Source organism: Solanum dulcamara, chromosome 11, assembly GCF_947179165.1.
Source record: "Solanum dulcamara chromosome 11, daSolDulc1.2, whole genome shotgun sequence".
NCBI lineage: Eukaryota > Viridiplantae > Streptophyta > Magnoliopsida > Solanales > Solanaceae > Solanum > Solanum dulcamara.
The window spans coordinates 44,112,197-44,129,740 of record NC_077247.1 but is presented as its reverse complement, the minus strand read 5'-3'; the positions used below and the strand labels follow the sequence as shown (position 1 = coordinate 44,129,740).

The 17,544-nt window shown below is 35.9% G+C and overlaps 2 protein-coding genes across 5 annotated transcripts in view; both read right to left on the bottom strand.

The window, feature by feature from the left end:
- Positions 1-113: 113 nt before the first annotated feature.
- On the bottom strand, positions 114-2,782 carry LOC129874187 (cationic amino acid transporter 1-like). The gene is made up of 3 exons (XM_055949431.1): positions 2,646-2,782; positions 1,238-2,144; positions 114-1,148 (listed from the first exon to the last, which is right to left on the bottom strand). The coding sequence occupies exons 2-3, from the start codon at positions 2,136-2,138 to the stop codon at positions 256-258; spliced, it is 1,794 nt and encodes a 597-aa protein (XP_055805406.1). The 5' UTR covers positions 2,139-2,144; positions 2,646-2,782; the 3' UTR covers positions 114-255.
- Positions 2,783-3,464: 682 nt separating this feature from the next.
- The window catches only part of LOC129873355 (187-kDa microtubule-associated protein AIR9), a 30,199-nt gene continuing 16,119 nt past the window's right edge, over positions 3,465-17,544 (bottom strand). For all 4 annotated transcript variants that reach the window (XM_055948435.1, XM_055948434.1, XM_055948433.1 and 1 more), the window contains 17 exons: positions 17,113-17,231; positions 16,868-17,036; positions 16,550-16,634; positions 16,387-16,460; positions 16,195-16,314; positions 15,322-15,517; positions 15,082-15,203; positions 13,847-14,054; positions 13,525-13,598; positions 12,109-12,247; positions 11,473-11,654; positions 10,154-10,309; positions 9,014-9,145; positions 7,984-8,042; positions 6,942-6,974; positions 6,723-6,854; positions 3,465-3,946 (listed from right to left, as the gene is read on the bottom strand). In XM_055948435.1, the coding sequence (XP_055804410.1) occupies positions 3,770-3,946; positions 6,723-6,854; positions 6,942-6,974; positions 7,984-8,042; positions 9,014-9,145; positions 10,154-10,309; positions 11,473-11,654; positions 12,109-12,247; positions 13,525-13,598; positions 13,847-14,054; positions 15,082-15,203; positions 15,322-15,517; positions 16,195-16,314; positions 16,387-16,460; positions 16,550-16,634; positions 16,868-17,036; positions 17,113-17,231 (2,177 nt within the window). In that variant the 3' untranslated portion in view covers positions 3,465-3,769. The remainder of the gene's footprint in view (positions 3,947-6,722; positions 6,855-6,941; positions 6,975-7,983; positions 8,043-9,013; positions 9,146-10,153; positions 10,310-11,472; positions 11,655-12,108; positions 12,248-13,524; positions 13,599-13,846; positions 14,055-15,081; positions 15,204-15,321; positions 15,518-16,194; positions 16,315-16,386; positions 16,461-16,549; positions 16,635-16,867; positions 17,037-17,112; positions 17,232-17,544) is intronic.

Here is a 17,544-nt window from a genome sequence, read left to right as displayed (position 1 = left end):
GGTAACTTGAAATAAATAATAAACGGAACTTGATAGTGTAAAAGATTATTTACGGTCAATGAGAAGTACCTTTACTAGGTAACCTAAAGCCAAAGAGAGCTGTTTATCAATAATCATTCTCCTAACTTGATAAAGTTAATAGTTAAACTAAAGTGTTAGAAAACTAAGTTGCTTAACATTTCCGATAGAGCCATATATACTTGCAAAATCAACTTACTATTATCTTCTATTCCTAATTATCTGCCTAGTTATAAGCTACTCTAATGCATTTGTCCTTGCTGTAATGGCTTCAATATCAGTAGTACTTGTACCTTTGCTCCCAATCTCCTTGGCTGCATCATAGGTAGCATGCAATCCTACAAGCAAGTAGTACACGAGCAAAATCGCGGTCCAAACTGAAAATCTCACGAATGATGCACCATCAATCGAGCTCATGATGAACACATTAATAGCTATACTAGCAGATGGAAGCCACGGCATCAATAGCAATCCCCATACCTTGGGCTTTCGCGCTTCCTTGAGTGTTAAATTTAGCCCCAACGTGGAAAAAAACCAAAATCCAACACAAATTATGCACCCGACCCAAGTGTTATCTCTGATTACCCAGAAAACACCCGATCCAATCGATGACAATGTGATCAAAACCAAGAACAGGATGAGTTTGTTCCTATCCTTGTCAGTTGTTTCCCCTGACACGTAGTAACGTCTCACTAGAAGTGCTAGGGGAACCAGTGAGAACACGAACAATGTGGCTATTGAAACGAGGTTTGCCAATATGTCAAGATTTGTGAAGAAGGCCATTATGCAATTTGCGACGGTCATTACAACTGTAGCAGTGACAGGGGTCCCTGTCTTTTCATTGATTGCAGCAAGAAATGGAGGGGCCATATGAGTTCTTGCAATGTGTGTAAAATACCTAGCCTGACTAATAATATTGGCCAGCAAAACTGTTGTCATCCCTTTCAATGCCCCAAATGCAACTATGTACTTTGCCCAATTCATCCCTACAGATTGGAAGGCTATGGTAAAAGGGGCATTAACATCCACTTGATTAAAAGGTTGCATAAGGCACAACGTCCCGGCTAGGAGGCAATATATTATGATAATCACCACCATAGAACCTATTAGTCCCACAGGAATATCCCTACCTGCAGTAGCGAAGCAAGGAATTACGTTAAGGGTGTTCAAGATATATATATAAATGTATAGAACTTTTAGTAGTTCCAATCCTGCCTACCTGGATTCTTGACCTCTTCCCCTAGAGTTGCTACGCCATCAAATCCAACAAAAGCAAAGAAGAGCATAGCTGATGCTTTCAGGACGCCACGGGCACCATAAGGTGCAAAGGTTGAAAAGTTAGCTAAATTAGCCTGAGTTAGGCCAACAACAAGTACAAAAACCATGACAGCAACATGTAGTATGGTCAAAACGGAGTTGAATCGCGAGGACCCTTTCATGCTCAAGCAAGCACCTGCACAAATGAGCAGTGAGACAACAATTGCTATGGGATCTAAGTGGTTGTAACCCTCAGCAAGACTCGAGACATTGATCCTGAAATCATCAGGCTTGTGATTGCATAGAGTCGTGAAATAGGAAGTCCAGGATCGCGCCACGCTAGCACCAGCCACAATGTACTCAAACAGAATGTTCCCTGCAGCAATGAAAGCGATGAAATCGCCAAGCTCCACTCTCAGATATGCAAATGATCCACCAGCAACAGGGAGTTCAACTGAGAATTCAGTATAGCACAACACTGAAAGCAAAGCAGAGGTGCCTGATATAACATAAGACAGTAAAACAGCAGGGCCAGCTAAGTTTTTTGTAGCTTCACCAGTTAGGACAAAAACTCCAGCACCCATTACTGCACCAATACCGAACCAAATCAAATCAAACCAGTTCAATGACTTCTTCATCTGATGCTGGCTGCGATCGCGTATTTCATGGAGCTCTAATTGGTCCGATGAACGAGACAATACGCGGTCTTTAAGCCTTGTTTTTGTCTCACGTAATGCCTGAGCATAACTTCCCCAGCTCGTGAACGATTCTTCTGGCAAAAAATCATCTTTACTGCATCCACAGCCCCTTTTCTTCAGTGTACTATGCCTTTGATCAACATTTTCATTATTGCTATTAATCATTTTGTCCTGCAAATTATAAATAAAACTAATCTGTTAATCAAAATTAGTTTGCTTTATAGGATTTGTTATCTGACCATTTAATATTTTGAATATCATATCAAATTAAATTCTACTTACCACCTTAAACAAAGATTTTGGTTTCGAGATCTGTGTATACTTCCCCTTAAATGGATCTTGAGCTTTAATTTTTGTTAAAAGAAATAATTGATTGAGTGATCACATAAATGTTTAATTGATAAATAAGTAACTCTCCACTTAAAATGCATCCAACAACAATAACATACACAGTCTAATTCCACGAGTGGAGTTTGGAAAAGGTAGAGGTAAGCAGACAAACCTTACCACTTAAAAAGTATGAAATATAAAAATTAATCATGGTTACCAAAGTTGAGAATACCTAAGACCTATTTATCAATATACTTCAGAATTCACCGATAAATTAAACTGATTAATAATACATTCAAACACGATGAATTTATGGAGAAGAGATGAGATAATAGACAAAACCTGTTTGAATCTTTAAAGTCAATATGGTGTTCGTCTGATCTTCTGTCAGGTTTTTTTGTTAATTAATTACATAGATTAGTGTTAAAACCCTATGTGTTAAGGATATTATTGCGGAATCTGTTTTGATTTTATCTATTTATTGCACTATCATTCTGTAAAATACAAGTTTGTTAACCAAAAAAGAGAGATTATTAATGAATTGGTAGAGGTTAACTTTGTTACGTATCGTTCTTTAGTGAGAAATTGGCAAATTTGTTCCTTTACTAATCCAAATAGAAATAAAATCTTGTCCAAGGATATGTATGTTTTTTTCTTAATTATTAGAATTAATCAAGATTGTATTGATAATTATTATACTTGAATATAACTTGCTTGGAGTGTAAAACCTTTCAAACTGTTGTAATTAAAACAAAATTTGATGCTCTTGCTTCTATATCCAAAAATCTTACTAGAATTTAACTTCTATTTTGTTTATAGTAATACGAAGAATAAATCTACAAATTTTGGAAGTAGAAACCTTAATTAAATGTGTGATACGTTGAAGTGTGAACTGACATTTTCTCTAATTCACAAAAAATAAATGGTGATGAAGAGAGCAACAAGAAATGTACTTGTAAGTCACACGATCATTTATGTGAAAAATATAAACTTTTATGGCTTAATCACGGTTAAATGTTATATACTCTCACTTTAATCCGTGACTTATGATTAATCTTTATGATTCATGGTGTGTTAAGCTTTCCCGTATTAGCTAGTTAAGTTTTCCATAATCACATTTTCATGTATTGTACATTGCACACAATATCTTGCTAGTAATGCTGAAGTTGAACGTTCAATATAAATAAATTACACTAAAATTTTTGTAAAATATCATCCACAAATCGGCGGTTCTTTGTATTTTCAAGCACAAGGGTATGTCGTATTTACATAGACAATACCAAGCTAAGTTACATTAGCACAATAAGAAACAAATGGAAGAAGCAAAATGCAGAGCCAGATGAAACTCAACATCTCACCAAAAAAACAGAATAGAAACAAAATAACAAAAACCAACACCAAACTAATGGAGCTAGAGACGGAAAAGATCAACTAATGTACAACAAAAAAGAACATAAGATATGATGCTAGGTCTCTATCTTGAGAAGGGAATTGAGTGATGTACTGTTGAATCTCTGCGCAAGACCTCGGATGACAAGGACAACAATATCACGGAGGTGCCGAGTCTGTACCAGCAAATCCACTTCACTCTCACTGTCGACAACAATCCTCAGCCGGTGTTGATCATTTCGGAACAGCTCCACCTGTACAATGGCATGGATGAAGAGTTCTTAAACACCTACCATATGCCTTACATTTCCTAGAACATCCTATTTGAGCACATTTTAGATTGGAAACAAACTTTACTGTCATTTATTGAAACTAGCATTTGGACCTTTACTTCCTTTTTTGGTACTGGTGGTCCTAGACCATCTTTTGCGCATCCTGAATTATTCCACCACATACCTGCTGCCTTTTACTAGTCACCAGCACAGGTACCAGATTACTTTGTACACTCTTCAAGACTCGGGCGGATGTGAAGAAATAATTTAGTGCTTTTCGTCTCTACTGGAATTTGAACTTTACTCTCTAAGGTTTGCACCCACTACAGTGACCTAACTAGGTCATACTCTTGAGTGCTATCTGAACCTTTACCTCTGAATCGCTTATAGAACGTATTCTGTCATTAGAACAACATATATCTAAGGTCTTCTGAATGCAGGATGTGAGCCTCTTCAACAGTAATGTTAGTGTGAGGAAATTGTCCTCTGATTGGATGTATGCGTCCACATTTAGTAGATGAAAGATTCATACATTGAATTTAGTATTTTAGCTATTCAATGCAACTAACTTTTCAACCTCTTTAACATAGTCACAATATAACTATACTACTAGTATTTCTCTAACACAGCCACAATATCTCTCTGTTAGAGCCTACTGGGTAACCCATTTCATCCATGGAAACACAAAGAACAAAACAAAATCCTTTAACACAATATTCCATCTTTTGACTTCTCGGTTGCTAATGAAAATCCTTTTCAATCTTCCAATCCGAAACCTTTCGCAACTTATGTGTGTTTCAAAGCAATGGTGTTCTCTAATATCTTCTCTTAATTTCATTTCCACCCACTTATCTGACCACCATTCCAACAATTCCAGTCCACTACGCCACTTCGCCACTTCTCCACCAGACCCAAGGAAGAAGAAAAATAATCAATATATCTTGACCCTTCAGAAACTAAAAACCTAACACTTGTTAAAGAACTCAAGTTTCCCTTCATGTCATGGTCTGCAAAACACTTCAGAGTTGTTGGTTCATATAATGGTCTATTTTGCCTCTCGGATGATCTTTTTCCCGGGCCCACAGATACTATCATTCTATGGAATTTAGCCATTTGCAAACACATCTTCCTCCATTGTCACTCGTCTACATAAGCCTTACATGTTTTGTCTTGGGTTTGGTTTTGATCAGAAAACCCATGATTTTAAAGTGGCGAGGATAGTCTATTTGTACGACTATGATGGTAGTTATAAAAAAAATTGTCCTGCCTCCTAGAGTTGAGGTCTATAGTCTAAGTAGTTGTTATGGAAAATGGTAGACCCAAAAGACATTCACAGTAAGAAAATTGAGTATTTTTACAGCAATATCAATTTGGATGGGGCTATTCATTGGGTTTCTTATCTCAAGAATGAAGATGGGTTTTTTCAAATAGTTTGTTGGTTTTTAATCTAAGTGATGAGCAATTTAGTGAATTAGATTTGCCACAAAAGTTGGTTGATGTTTATCCTATGGATTTGTCTGTAACCCTGTGTGGAGTCAGAGATCAAATTTCTATGATTTGGTACAAAAATGGTCTGTTGAGATATAAATATCAGGAGGCTAATTGTACCTAGTTCAATAGAAGTTTCTACTATTTAACAAAAGTTAGTTAAGAGTTCGTTACAAGTCAAGAGCCTATAGTTAGTTAAGCTTGTTGAGATCAAGAGAAGTCAGTGAAAAATGTAATTAGTATATACAATGGGCTCATCTCTCATTGTAAATACAAGATGTTACTCAAATATTAATGAAGTCAGCTTCTTCCTCTATGTTCTTCTACATTTTTGTTTATAATTTCATCAATTTGCTGATTTCAGTAAATACCTTCATGGTATCAGAGCAACAACCGAAGTCTCTGTAGATCACACTTCCGATTATCAGAATTCGGGAAAGACAAAGCTTCCATAATTCTAATTCAAGAGATGAGTGAACAAGAAATGGGGACTAGTGGTGACAATACAGCTGATGAAATATCTCGAGGGATCAACAATGGTGGCCATGTGAATGTTTCGACATTCAACAATGGTGGACATCCTGGAAGTATGAACTCCACAACTCTTATGACCCTACCCTAGGTCAAGGTATTGATTACAATCATCCATTATTCTTGAGTCCTACGGATATTAGTGGTGTGAATCTTATATCATTTCAACTCATTGGAACTGAAAACTATGCACTCTGGAGTAGATCAATTAGGTTGTCTTTGCTTGATAGAAATAAAATTGGGCTAATAGATGGATCATGTAAAAAGGAAGATGTGAGTGCAGATCTAAGGGGTTATTGCTATAGTTCTCTCATGGCTTCTAAATTCAGTGTCCAAGAGTTTGTTAGGGGTGTAGGCGTGCAGCCTTTGCTTCATGTGCTCAAAGTGTTTTGAATGATTTAAAAGAAAGGTTTGATTGTATAGATGGGTCAAAAACCTTTAGTTTACCTAAAGAAATTGCGACTCTGAATACAAGTCAAGAGCCTATTATAGGTAGCTTGTTGAGATTAAGAGAAATCGGTTAGTGAAAATGCAATTAGTATACATACTAGGCTCATCTCTCATTGTAAATACAAGTTGTTACCCAAATATTAATGAATTCATCTTCTTCCTCTAACCTCCTCTTCTACATTTTCTTTACTGTTTCATCAATTTACTAATTTCGGTAAATACCTCCAGAGGCATATGTCCAAACCTATATTTCGAACAGAAATCGGGAGTCAGATATAGATTTACTTACATGGAATGGAGGGGCATATGTTCCCCGGACCTCAGTTGTGGGAAAAGAAGTCTTAGAACCAGGCTTCACCACCTTTACTCTCTTTTTGTTGACTTCCAGAATTCTTCTTTCAAGATTCCCCATACCTGGAACCTGCAAAGTTGCAACCATAATTAGTTTACATCTTTCTTACAATATGATTTGGAAACTGAAATAGAATAATGAATTAAAAGAACTAACTTTCTTTGTAGATTGATCCTTGTCACACAAGGCCTGCATTAATAACATAAAGTAATTTATGTTAACACACTGAAAATAACAGCACACACCACACAGGGAAATAATATCATCATGCTAGGGCTGTGAGAAGATGTAAACAGGAACAAATAAGTAATTTTAATAAATACATAAATATAAAAAGTCCGGTGCATATACAAAAGGCAGAAAAAATGGCTAGGGATCCTGCTATGTAAGGAACCCGAAAAAATATAAATCGGATGATAATATATTGCTGTGAGCTATATAGTAAACAGGATGGTTAATATATTTCTGCAAGCATAAACAACTGATTATGAAATGTGACACCAAACCAACTTAAATTCCAGAGATGCAGCCTAATGCAAGTTGTGCGCCAATCTTATTTGAATTCAAAAGGTTCTAAAACAAACAGACAGAGAGATTGTGTTTCTCCAGAGCCTCTCCACTTCCATGCCTTACTGAAAAGCTAGATATGCTCAAGCAATTGCAAAAATTTTCATCAGATAATATCATTAATTTTGACAATCTACAGCATATTTGATTAGGGAACTTGAAGCCCTTTGCTCGCAAGCATATATTAGATGATTACATTCATGTTTAGCAACTTAAACATCCTTTAATGGCATTATACATGCTTTATCACAACCCCCACCCTTCTTTTATCATTTTCCCTTGCAGTTTTTGATTTATGTTAGAGAGCAGAGATATATTTTATTATACCAATTTTAGAAAATAAGCTTGACAAGTGCTTTTGAATAATTAATTTTACCATATCTAAAGGCTGAAGTTACTCCCAAGGAGACATTCATTTACTTTTATAGAATGATTAATACCTATTTTCAGACTTTAACTATAGTGTGATGGCTAGTGAACCACAAGCAACTTTCATTAAATTAAATCCCGAACTTTCAAACAGTTCATATGGATTTATGTTAAAACAAGGTGTTGTAGGGAAGTTCAAAAGGTGAAAAAGGAGTCATCACACATAAAAGGGTCTGGGAAATAATTTCAAGAAATGTATCACCTCAAACTTCACGGATCCAGTCTCAAGCTTCTGCTTTACTTCTTTAAGAACATCAGGCTCTGCAATAAGGAAAAGAAAAGGAGAATGAAACCAAACATGAATAAGAAGAAACTAAGACACTAATGTGAAGGAAAAAATATCTCAGTTTCAAACTTTGCTCGCATAATAACCAACTGTTAGCAATCTACCTTACATACGTATGTAAAGGAAGCCCATAATCATTAAGATAATGACGAAAAGAGCAAACAAATGATTTCATTTTCCATTGAAATATTTTTCTTCCCTCTATTGTTCTATAGGTTTTGATTTTACGAATGTCCACCCAGACACTGGAGTCAAACTTAATGAGAATGATCAAGGTTATATTGGTAATACTGCCAATTTAGAAACTTAAACTACAAGAATGAATGGTGAACTGCTTAATATCAAGATGACTTCTATGGAACAAAAAGTGAACGGAATAGTCAGTATAGTGATTTACATGCTAATACACCAAAGTGTCTGAAGATTCACTTATCCAGAAAGACTGGAGCACCAATACCAAATAGACATTAAGATGATTTTTTTCACTTCTTGGAGAACAAGTGGATCCTTATAGAGTCAAAGTTGCTTGTATACCATGTAATCCTACCTGTTTTACCAATAATATTTCTTACACCTGAAGTATATGTTCAATATACTACTAAACTACACGTGCCAACAGAACAAAGAGAATCTGCCAGATCTCATGTACTTCAATGGGAGAAGAGTATTTGATTTACAAGCTTGCACAGGTCCAGCAAGAAAATTGTTTCTTATTGTGATTGAAAAAGTCAAGTATTTACAGCTATCACCCATCATCATAAACTTATGCTAATTAGAATTATATTCAAGAAACAGAGATACATGGAAAGATACAGGAATGATAACTACACTCGTAAAAGCCAAAGAAACTGAAGTCAGCTAATAAAAGAATTCCTTATAAAATTAACGATCAATAAAAAGAACTCATAATAAAATTACTGTATGAATGTTCTTCACGATGATTTACCAATTGCAATTGGATCTGTAGAAGCAGAAACAGGATGCCCCTCAACTCCGTCTTCTCTTACTGGTGTATATATCACAACCAGCCTATAGCCCACGTCGTCAACATTAGCTTCATACATTCTGCCCGTCTCCCCTGCAATAAAACCATCTTCTTTCAGAAGAGTTCCTATCAATTTTTCATGGTGCTATGCATAGATGAGATTACCAAATGTAAAGGACCAAATATATAAATGTTCTAATAAACTGGTTCACCCATTATTTGGTTTAGGAACAATGGTTTCCTACACCAAAGGTAATCGCTTGAAAGGCGACAAGGTAATAGATTGATAGTTTGAATCTTTGAATCTTGTCTAATAGTTATGAGCCATTTTCTTGTTACCCTCTTCTGATGCTTGCTTTCTCAGTAAACTCTGCCGCAAGTAAAATAGATGCAATGGACCGCGTAAATAATACAAGCAAAGTACTAAATTAAATACAATCTGTTATCCACCCCCTTCTTTATGCTTTTCTTGTTCTTATTGGGTGATCAATGGGGATTTATACTTGAAAACAAATAAATAGATATAAAAGATGAATCTCCATTGAATACCTTAAGAGTTATAAAAAGCTCAAATTTACAGAACTCCAGCAAGATGTATAACATTGCGAAGGTGTAAAAATTTAGTTCCCTTGACACTTCAGACACAGTAAGGATCAGAGGAACCTTGCTGTCGAAGCGTTAAATATTTGCATCTGAACAACTTGCTTCTTCCTTTACTCTTAAGACAGTAAAACTTTTTCTTTTTATTATTTCTGTTTGGACACGACTGAGTGGAAGGAAGACATGTTGTAAAAAAGCTCCTTGTTCACACACTATCATGAGAATATAGTTACCACAAAATCAGAAAATGGAAGACAAAGATACAAGAGGAAATCACTGCTGAGAGGAAAAATTATCAAATAGGTTGGTGAGGAAAATAGATAGAAACTTAATCAGAATCAGACAGTTTCAGTGACTCTAATCATTTTATTTTTTTTGATGAAGGTTTTGTATAGCTGGCTTCAACCAAATGCATAGTTACTAAAGATATGTTTAGCTCCAACAAAAGTAATGCAAATGAGCTAAGAAACCAAAATCAGATGGAACAATTTTTTAGCATACCAGGAATGGAAATGAGGTCAGGACTTCCAACCATAGATCTAAGCCACTGAATTTTACTTTTGCCCTCCTTTCCGCCACTATAAACACCACGAACAGCATACAAATTGGTGTGAAAACCTCTACCTTCAATGTCCAGCTTATCCATCCTAGGGATACCTGAGAAGAAGCAGATTCATAAATAAACTACTATAAATGGAATTATACAAAACTTTTAAAATTACCCAATAGAACACATGATTGAGATGCTAGGGAACAAGTTAGGTTATTCAATTTGTCAAAAGAAAATATAAGAATTATTTCATGATATATTAAAGCTAAGACGTCAACAAGAAGGAAGAATATCCTAGGTATGCAGAGGGGAGGGTAGCACATACAAGGATGAGCCGGTCACAAGGGGGGAGAGATCAAGCAAAGGACAACAGCAAATTCGATGTTGGCCCGATTAGGCTAAATTTTACTCATCCAGAAATATATGAGTAAAAGGAATGAAAGAAATTCAATGTGCTAAAACTAAATTGAAGATCTGTCTGGTAATAATCAAAAAGACTCTAGCAGCCATCAGCACGAATAATAGTATTTATAATGGCATACAAGAATCTGCAGAAGAATTACTAAAATGGCATGTCAATTTTAGGCTCTGCCATAGGCATTAACAAATTTCCTCTAACAGAGTGAAACAAATAAGAAATCAATCATAAGTTGCTGATCTGTTAGGAGGATTTTCCCAAGCATATTGAACTAACTGTGAGAAGCACTCGAGCCTTGTTGAAAATGGAAGGCTGGCAAGAAAGGTAACCAATCCGAAATCGAACACTATGCTTGGCTTACACAAAAGGGAGGCAAAGGGTAAAAGGTAGAACAACTCATTGATTTCCTTACATCATTGGATAAAGCATAGATCATTTACTTTTGGTTGTTTGGAATGGGAAGGAAGTTAAAGAAAAGGATATACTCCTCCTTTTTGTCTAAATCACTGGGAGCTGAAAAGCGTGACCTTCCACTTTTACTTGCTCACTTTTCCTCTTCTCAAACTAACCAAAGACAATACATGGTGACAGTGGGTGACTGCACTTTTTTGAGCATAAACCTGATACAAACACCGGCCACAACCAAATTTAAAAATAAAAGAAAGAAACGAAGGAATTCCAAACATAGAGAACCCAAAATACAATCTGCTACAAATTCATGTCAAGAAAGGAATGTCAGTATGGGACCATTCCACACACGGCAACAATCAGGTATGTTTTACCCATTAACATTTATGGTTATCTTTAAGTATCAACAAGTGGAAACAAAATTAGAATTTAGAGCTAGAAGACCTGGTGAAACTGAAGGAGTTTCAGCATACACTGGATCACTTGACCTTCCAAAAACATCAGACACGATGCATTCACATCTAAGAGAACGACCTATGTCCTCAAACCGTAACCTGTATGAGCAAGAACGTTGTGATGGTAATGGCTCAAAGGACTTATTATTTCCTGTTTCAGTCGAAATGAACCTGCAGCAGCCAATAAAGTATCAGAAGCTTCTCAATATACTCAACAATAGAACCTTCAGAAGCAATGCAATCTTTGGATTATGCTAGATGACTCAATTGCAGTTTGCAATCTTGGATGCAGTAAATTATACATAAAGAGTAAAGAAGTAAATCATACTAAGATAACACCAACTATATGTGCTTCCATATATCTCAGTTTAAACCAAGATATTTAACCCTAACCCAAAATTATTTCCAGAGATGCAGATATAAAACTAATATCAATCATGAAATATGAGCAGCTTTTGGTTCCTTTTTCTCCGAATATAGGAAAAGTAGCAAGTGTGGTAACAGAAATCATCTCTATATTATCACTGTCAAACTTGACATGAAATAATGTCTAGTAAAGAAAAATCAGCCATTAAGGAAAAACAGTTGATTCCCAACATATCAGATGATGAAAACAGAGAAGTACCAAGTATATTTGATGTCCTTCTTATACTTTGCCCATACACGCTCTTGAATTTCACTCTTTGGAATGACTTCAACAGCAGTTAGTATGTCTCCTTCAACAGCCTTCCCAGTAAGAGCCAGAGTCTCAATTCTTGGAATATCTGTGGACATAGTGTTACTGTCAGAAGATGACCTTGGTAAACTTTTCACAAGCATTGAAAAGAGAGTATTCTAGATAGTGAATGGAAACGTTCTAAATGAAGAATGCTCTAAAGAGAAGCAAAATCACTAAGGAATATTTGCTGAGCTGAAGATTTGACTGATAATTAGAAAGTGGACTGTTGGAATTGTAGTAGAAGATTGAGAAACTCTTCTTTTCTATTAGATTGTCCCACGTTGATTGAGGGAACTGTTGTTGTCTCCTTATATGGTATTGGCGATTCTCACCTCATTTTATTCACAGTTGTCTGCGACGAGTTTTTAATATTTTTTTCAAAACAATAAATATGACTTACTTTTGTAGAGCTAGACTTTGCAAGTAAATAGATTTTTTCGCTTTACTGCTCTAGCCTATAGACATCCTCACTTGGTGGCTAGTGTGTCTTTGTGTTTGCAAAAGGGAAAAAGAAAAAGGAAAGGAAAAACCAGGTTTCATCACTCTGTGGTGAAAGAAGGGGAAATAAAGGAGAAGCAAAAAAATATATATAAGGAAGGAAAAGAAGGATCAGCCATGAATGAAGAAAAGGGCAAAAAGAAGATCTAACCGTAAAAAAAAGTTTATTCAAACAGGAGTGGTACCCTGAATGCAGAGGTAGTTGCACCTCCTATTTCTGTCTGTTAACCACTGCACCATTTGTCGATTGAAGATCATGGGTGCTCACTAATTTATATATCCATCGTTTCACTAATTACCTAGTTACCTATAATAAAATCTAAGTTGGACAATGTGAGTGCTTGAGCAACCAATGGTAACCATGTGGGTTCACCACCACTGAGAAGAGATTTGATTAACCAACAATGTACAAGAGGGATTCTCAGAGGAGTTTCAGTCAACATACAATATGATAGGTAAATTTTCTATGTTATATAATAACAAAGCAAATATGCTATAATTAAATAGAGAATATCCAAACATATCCTATAGAGTACAATAATATTATACTTGTTTAAATTCAAGAATCTAGATATGTGTGAAGCAAGACACGTACTCTCTTTATACTCAACAACACCTACAAAAATGTCTGTTGTGCATTTATCAAATCACCAGTCACCAGTACATCGTTCTCTTATATTCATTTCTCAGTTACTTCTAAACGTTGTCGTAATGTCACAATGGCACCAAAACAGCTAATCATGTGAAGGTGAAGAGTGGCAGTGTCCACATGATGACATACAATAGATGACTATCTTACTTCAGATGCTATGATCAGACAAATACCTGGGAGAATCACATGAGTTGGCTCGGATAACCGATGTTCTCCAATGATTGAATCTGAACGAACTGGCGTATATCTGCAAGTTTTGGGTAACATGTTTTAGAAAGAAAAAGATACTACACAAGTACCTCTTCTTTAATGTTTTTCCATAAGTCATCTGTTTATTTATATTTTTTCTTTAACAAGATTATTCAAAAAAGAACAGAAGAACATTCTGGCAGAGGACTAAAAATTCATCTGCATATATAAGCATCAACTACTATGCCCCTGTATCTCACAATAAAACACTTCAAAATCCAGTCAAAAAGTTAGAGAAGCTGTTACCCGAAAAGTAAACGACAATTGTAATCTTCATCTACAACTTCATAAGTTTTAGAACATGCTCCATTGATGAGAGTGATTGTTCCCTCATCAGTTTCTCTGTACCAGCTAAACAAACTTGTTCCTTCATGACCACCAAAATACTCTCCTTCCCCAAGGTAAATACTGGATGAGAGTTCCTTCGCACGAACATTAGAAACTACTGGAGAAGCTGCCACATATTTCACAAGACATCTTCAGTACAACACTTTGAAATAAGCAAATACTCCCTATGTTTCGTTTTATATGGCATTCTTTCCTTTTTAGACTGAATATCAGGCAGAATTCCAGCACCCTTTAATTGAAAGCTCTGAAATAGAATATACTATCTCATACTAAAGAGTTAACAAGATGCGGGAAATGCGACTAAGATGGTTTGGGTATGTGAAGAGGAGAGACACGGATGCCCTAGTGCGGAGGTGTGAGAGGTTGGCCATGGATGGTTACAGAAGAGGTAGGGGTAGGCCGAAGAAGTATTGGGGAGAGGTGATTAGACAAGACATGGCATAGTTACAGCTTAGCGAGGACATGACCTTAGATAGGAGGGTGTGGAGGACCCACATTAGGGTAGAAGGGTCGTACATAGTCTCGTTATTCTTCACTATTCGTAGGCGCATTAATGCATTACAATTTCTTGTGCTCTAATTTTTGTTATTTCTGTTATTATCTATACTTTCTATACTTTGATTACTCTATTTTATCTGTGACGCTTACGTTATTTGTTTTTCCATAATGCTTTTAATTTCTTAGCCTTATCTGACATCTTTTTATGCATTTATTGAGCCGAGGGTCTCCCGAAAACAGCTGTCCTACCTTGGTGTAGGAGTAAGGTCTGCGTACACTCTACCCTCCCCAAACCCCACGTTGTGGGATTTCACTGGGTTGTTGTTGTATACTAAAGAGTTAACAATGGAAAGTTTTTCAAGGGGTGTAACTTGATTTTGTAAAAATGAAGAGTAGTGTTTAGTCCCTAGTTTACTTTTGGAGTACTTGCGAGGTCACAATTTGTATAGAGGATTGGATCTCTGTTGAGAACCATATTTTGGTGTAGGTTCTCTTATTTTGGTATATGGGTTTCTCCCTAAATGTTAATAAAATTATTTACCTTATCAAAAAAAAAACACTGCAAGATCTTATGTTGTTATCAATGATGGGGAAGGGAGACATGTATTTACTCGGGAGTAGGAATCGGGGTCTACCTGGGAAGACTGGAGACTCGCAAACTGATGCTAATGAGTTCCCAGATTTTCCATCGATGCGAATTGGCAGCCAATATAATGACAAATATGCTCCCACATCTTCAAGTGATGGCTTATATGTTCTGGTAATAAATAATCAAAAAGGATTACTCGCAGAATAAACAAACATGAGATGTGTTCTTTTGAGTTTTTTTCAATAAGTAGCCAAAGTTATTAATTATTACTCTTAAGAAGACTTACAAAGTCCTTGCACAAATATGTACATCCTCTGTAACACTAGGCAAGTCCAGCAGAGCAGATTCATGAAGCTTATTCTTACTCCTATACCAAACATATTCACTATCACCTTCTTGTCCTCCAAAGTATCTCTGCTTGGGAACTATTGTCTCGCCCTCGCAGCATTCACGAATTGACAGTTCAACACCAATTGGGTCCCCTATCTCAATGCAACATCAATATAAGGTAGAAGTACTTAATATGAATGAATTTAACAGAAGAATAAAAAGCGCAAAGTCAAACAGTGTAATTATGGAGGTTAACTGCATGGAGCAACACAAGAAAATAAAGTACCGTAAACTGTTAAAAGATCCTGAAAATAAAAAGTTGTTAAAAACTGGAACATCTGAGGAAGTTCAAATTCTAGCTAATCTGCTAATGTCATTCTGGGATCATGAATAATCAAAGATATGTTATTTGGTCAGAAATATCCCTCTCAGGCTTCACCAGAAGAGAATCAATTCATGTGATTGATTGCAGAGAACAAAAAGAAGCAGAAACCAAATGTGTCTGAAGAACTTGACAAAAAATTAGTGTCAAGTCCTTAGTGGCAGAACAGTCATGGAAGTAGAGACTTGTGATCCGAATAGTAGAACAATGGCATACATCAAAACCTGAACTTTCAAAGTACACTTTTCAATTTTGTTGGGAAACCTATAACAGCACCAAGACTGATACTTTCGCTTTAATTTTCACATATTTGCATACCCAAGTGTTGCAAAAGAAAAATGTGACTTGCTACAACATAAAATAATCAACTTCTGATTCTGCTACAAACATGATTGGTACCGAAAGTGCCTTTTCTAACAAAAGATTATGTAAGAGCAAATGACATACCAGGAGCTACTGGGTAAGATAATATGCTCCTACAGATTCCTTTTAATGCATCTTTGCGGATGGGAATATACATAAGCTCTATGCAATTACTGACATCCTCAAGAGTCAAATCCAGAAACTCTGCCAACAAAACTGATTTACTGGACAAGTTTTTACACCCTTATAATAAGCTATGACAATATATGTCCTTACCATCACAGCTTATTTTGTCTTTGCCACCATCATGATTCACTCTAAACCATTCATGTATGCATTCTCCCTTCTCCCTGCACATGAACACTTTCAACTTCAGACCAAACCAAAACAAATTCAGAAACTCAAGTTCTAGATGGATGATTTTAATATGAAACTGTACCCTCCACTATAAGAAGCAACAAAGCTCACACGTTCTCCTTCAACCAAAGATCCTTGAAATTCAAGTGAATGGCAAGTTGGTGGCCCTGTAGTAAAGGGTTTTAGATATTACTCATATCTAAGTATCATATTGAACTTAAAAAATAAGGCAACAGGCATGGTTACGTGTCTATCCTAAATAACTAGCAAACTGAGTAATCTTGTTATATGAAAAAAAGAAAGTAACCTTATTAACTTCCGATCAACCAATTCAAAAAGTTGAGAAACTAATAATAATTCATGTTGACCTATTCATAAGCAGATTTTCATTTGGTAATACCTGGAACAGTAGGTCCAACTTGTTCCGAGATAACAATAGGACCACGAGCCCAATCATTTCGAACAGGTTCACAAGATACAGATATAAAAAATCCAATATCATCAATAGAGAGCTTGTATGAGGAAGTCATCTCATCATTGACTTCTATGTTTGTTCCACTTGAACTAGTCTGCACATTAAGATTCATATTAGTCAGCTTATTTGCTCGTAAAGAGGATTAAGCATTTAAAGACACATTTAAATACCCGGAACCAGCGGTAAATTGAATCTCCCTCTTCACCACCCCAGTATTTCTTCTCAACACTTAGTGTGGTGCCTTCAACTGCAGTTCCGGCTATTCGTAGAGAAAGCAATCTTGGAGTTCCTAGACCATGCAATATCAAAATAAGAAAAATTTTTATGAGCAACACAAAGAATATTAGGTGACAACTAATTAATGAAATCCAAGTCCATCAAAAAGCAGCATAAAATTTCTGCAACCATATTCCTCTTGTGAACCTTGAAAAGTGTCAGAGTATTTAAATATGTGTCGTGCTTGTTGGAAAAGAAAAAAAATGCAATAAGGCTTTGAAAAGAGGATTGAGACTTTGCTAAGTATTTGCAACAGAAGCTTTCTAGCCCTCTTCCTAAAACCAGGTGATAACAGTGGACCTGAATTTCATCAGATACCATTTAAG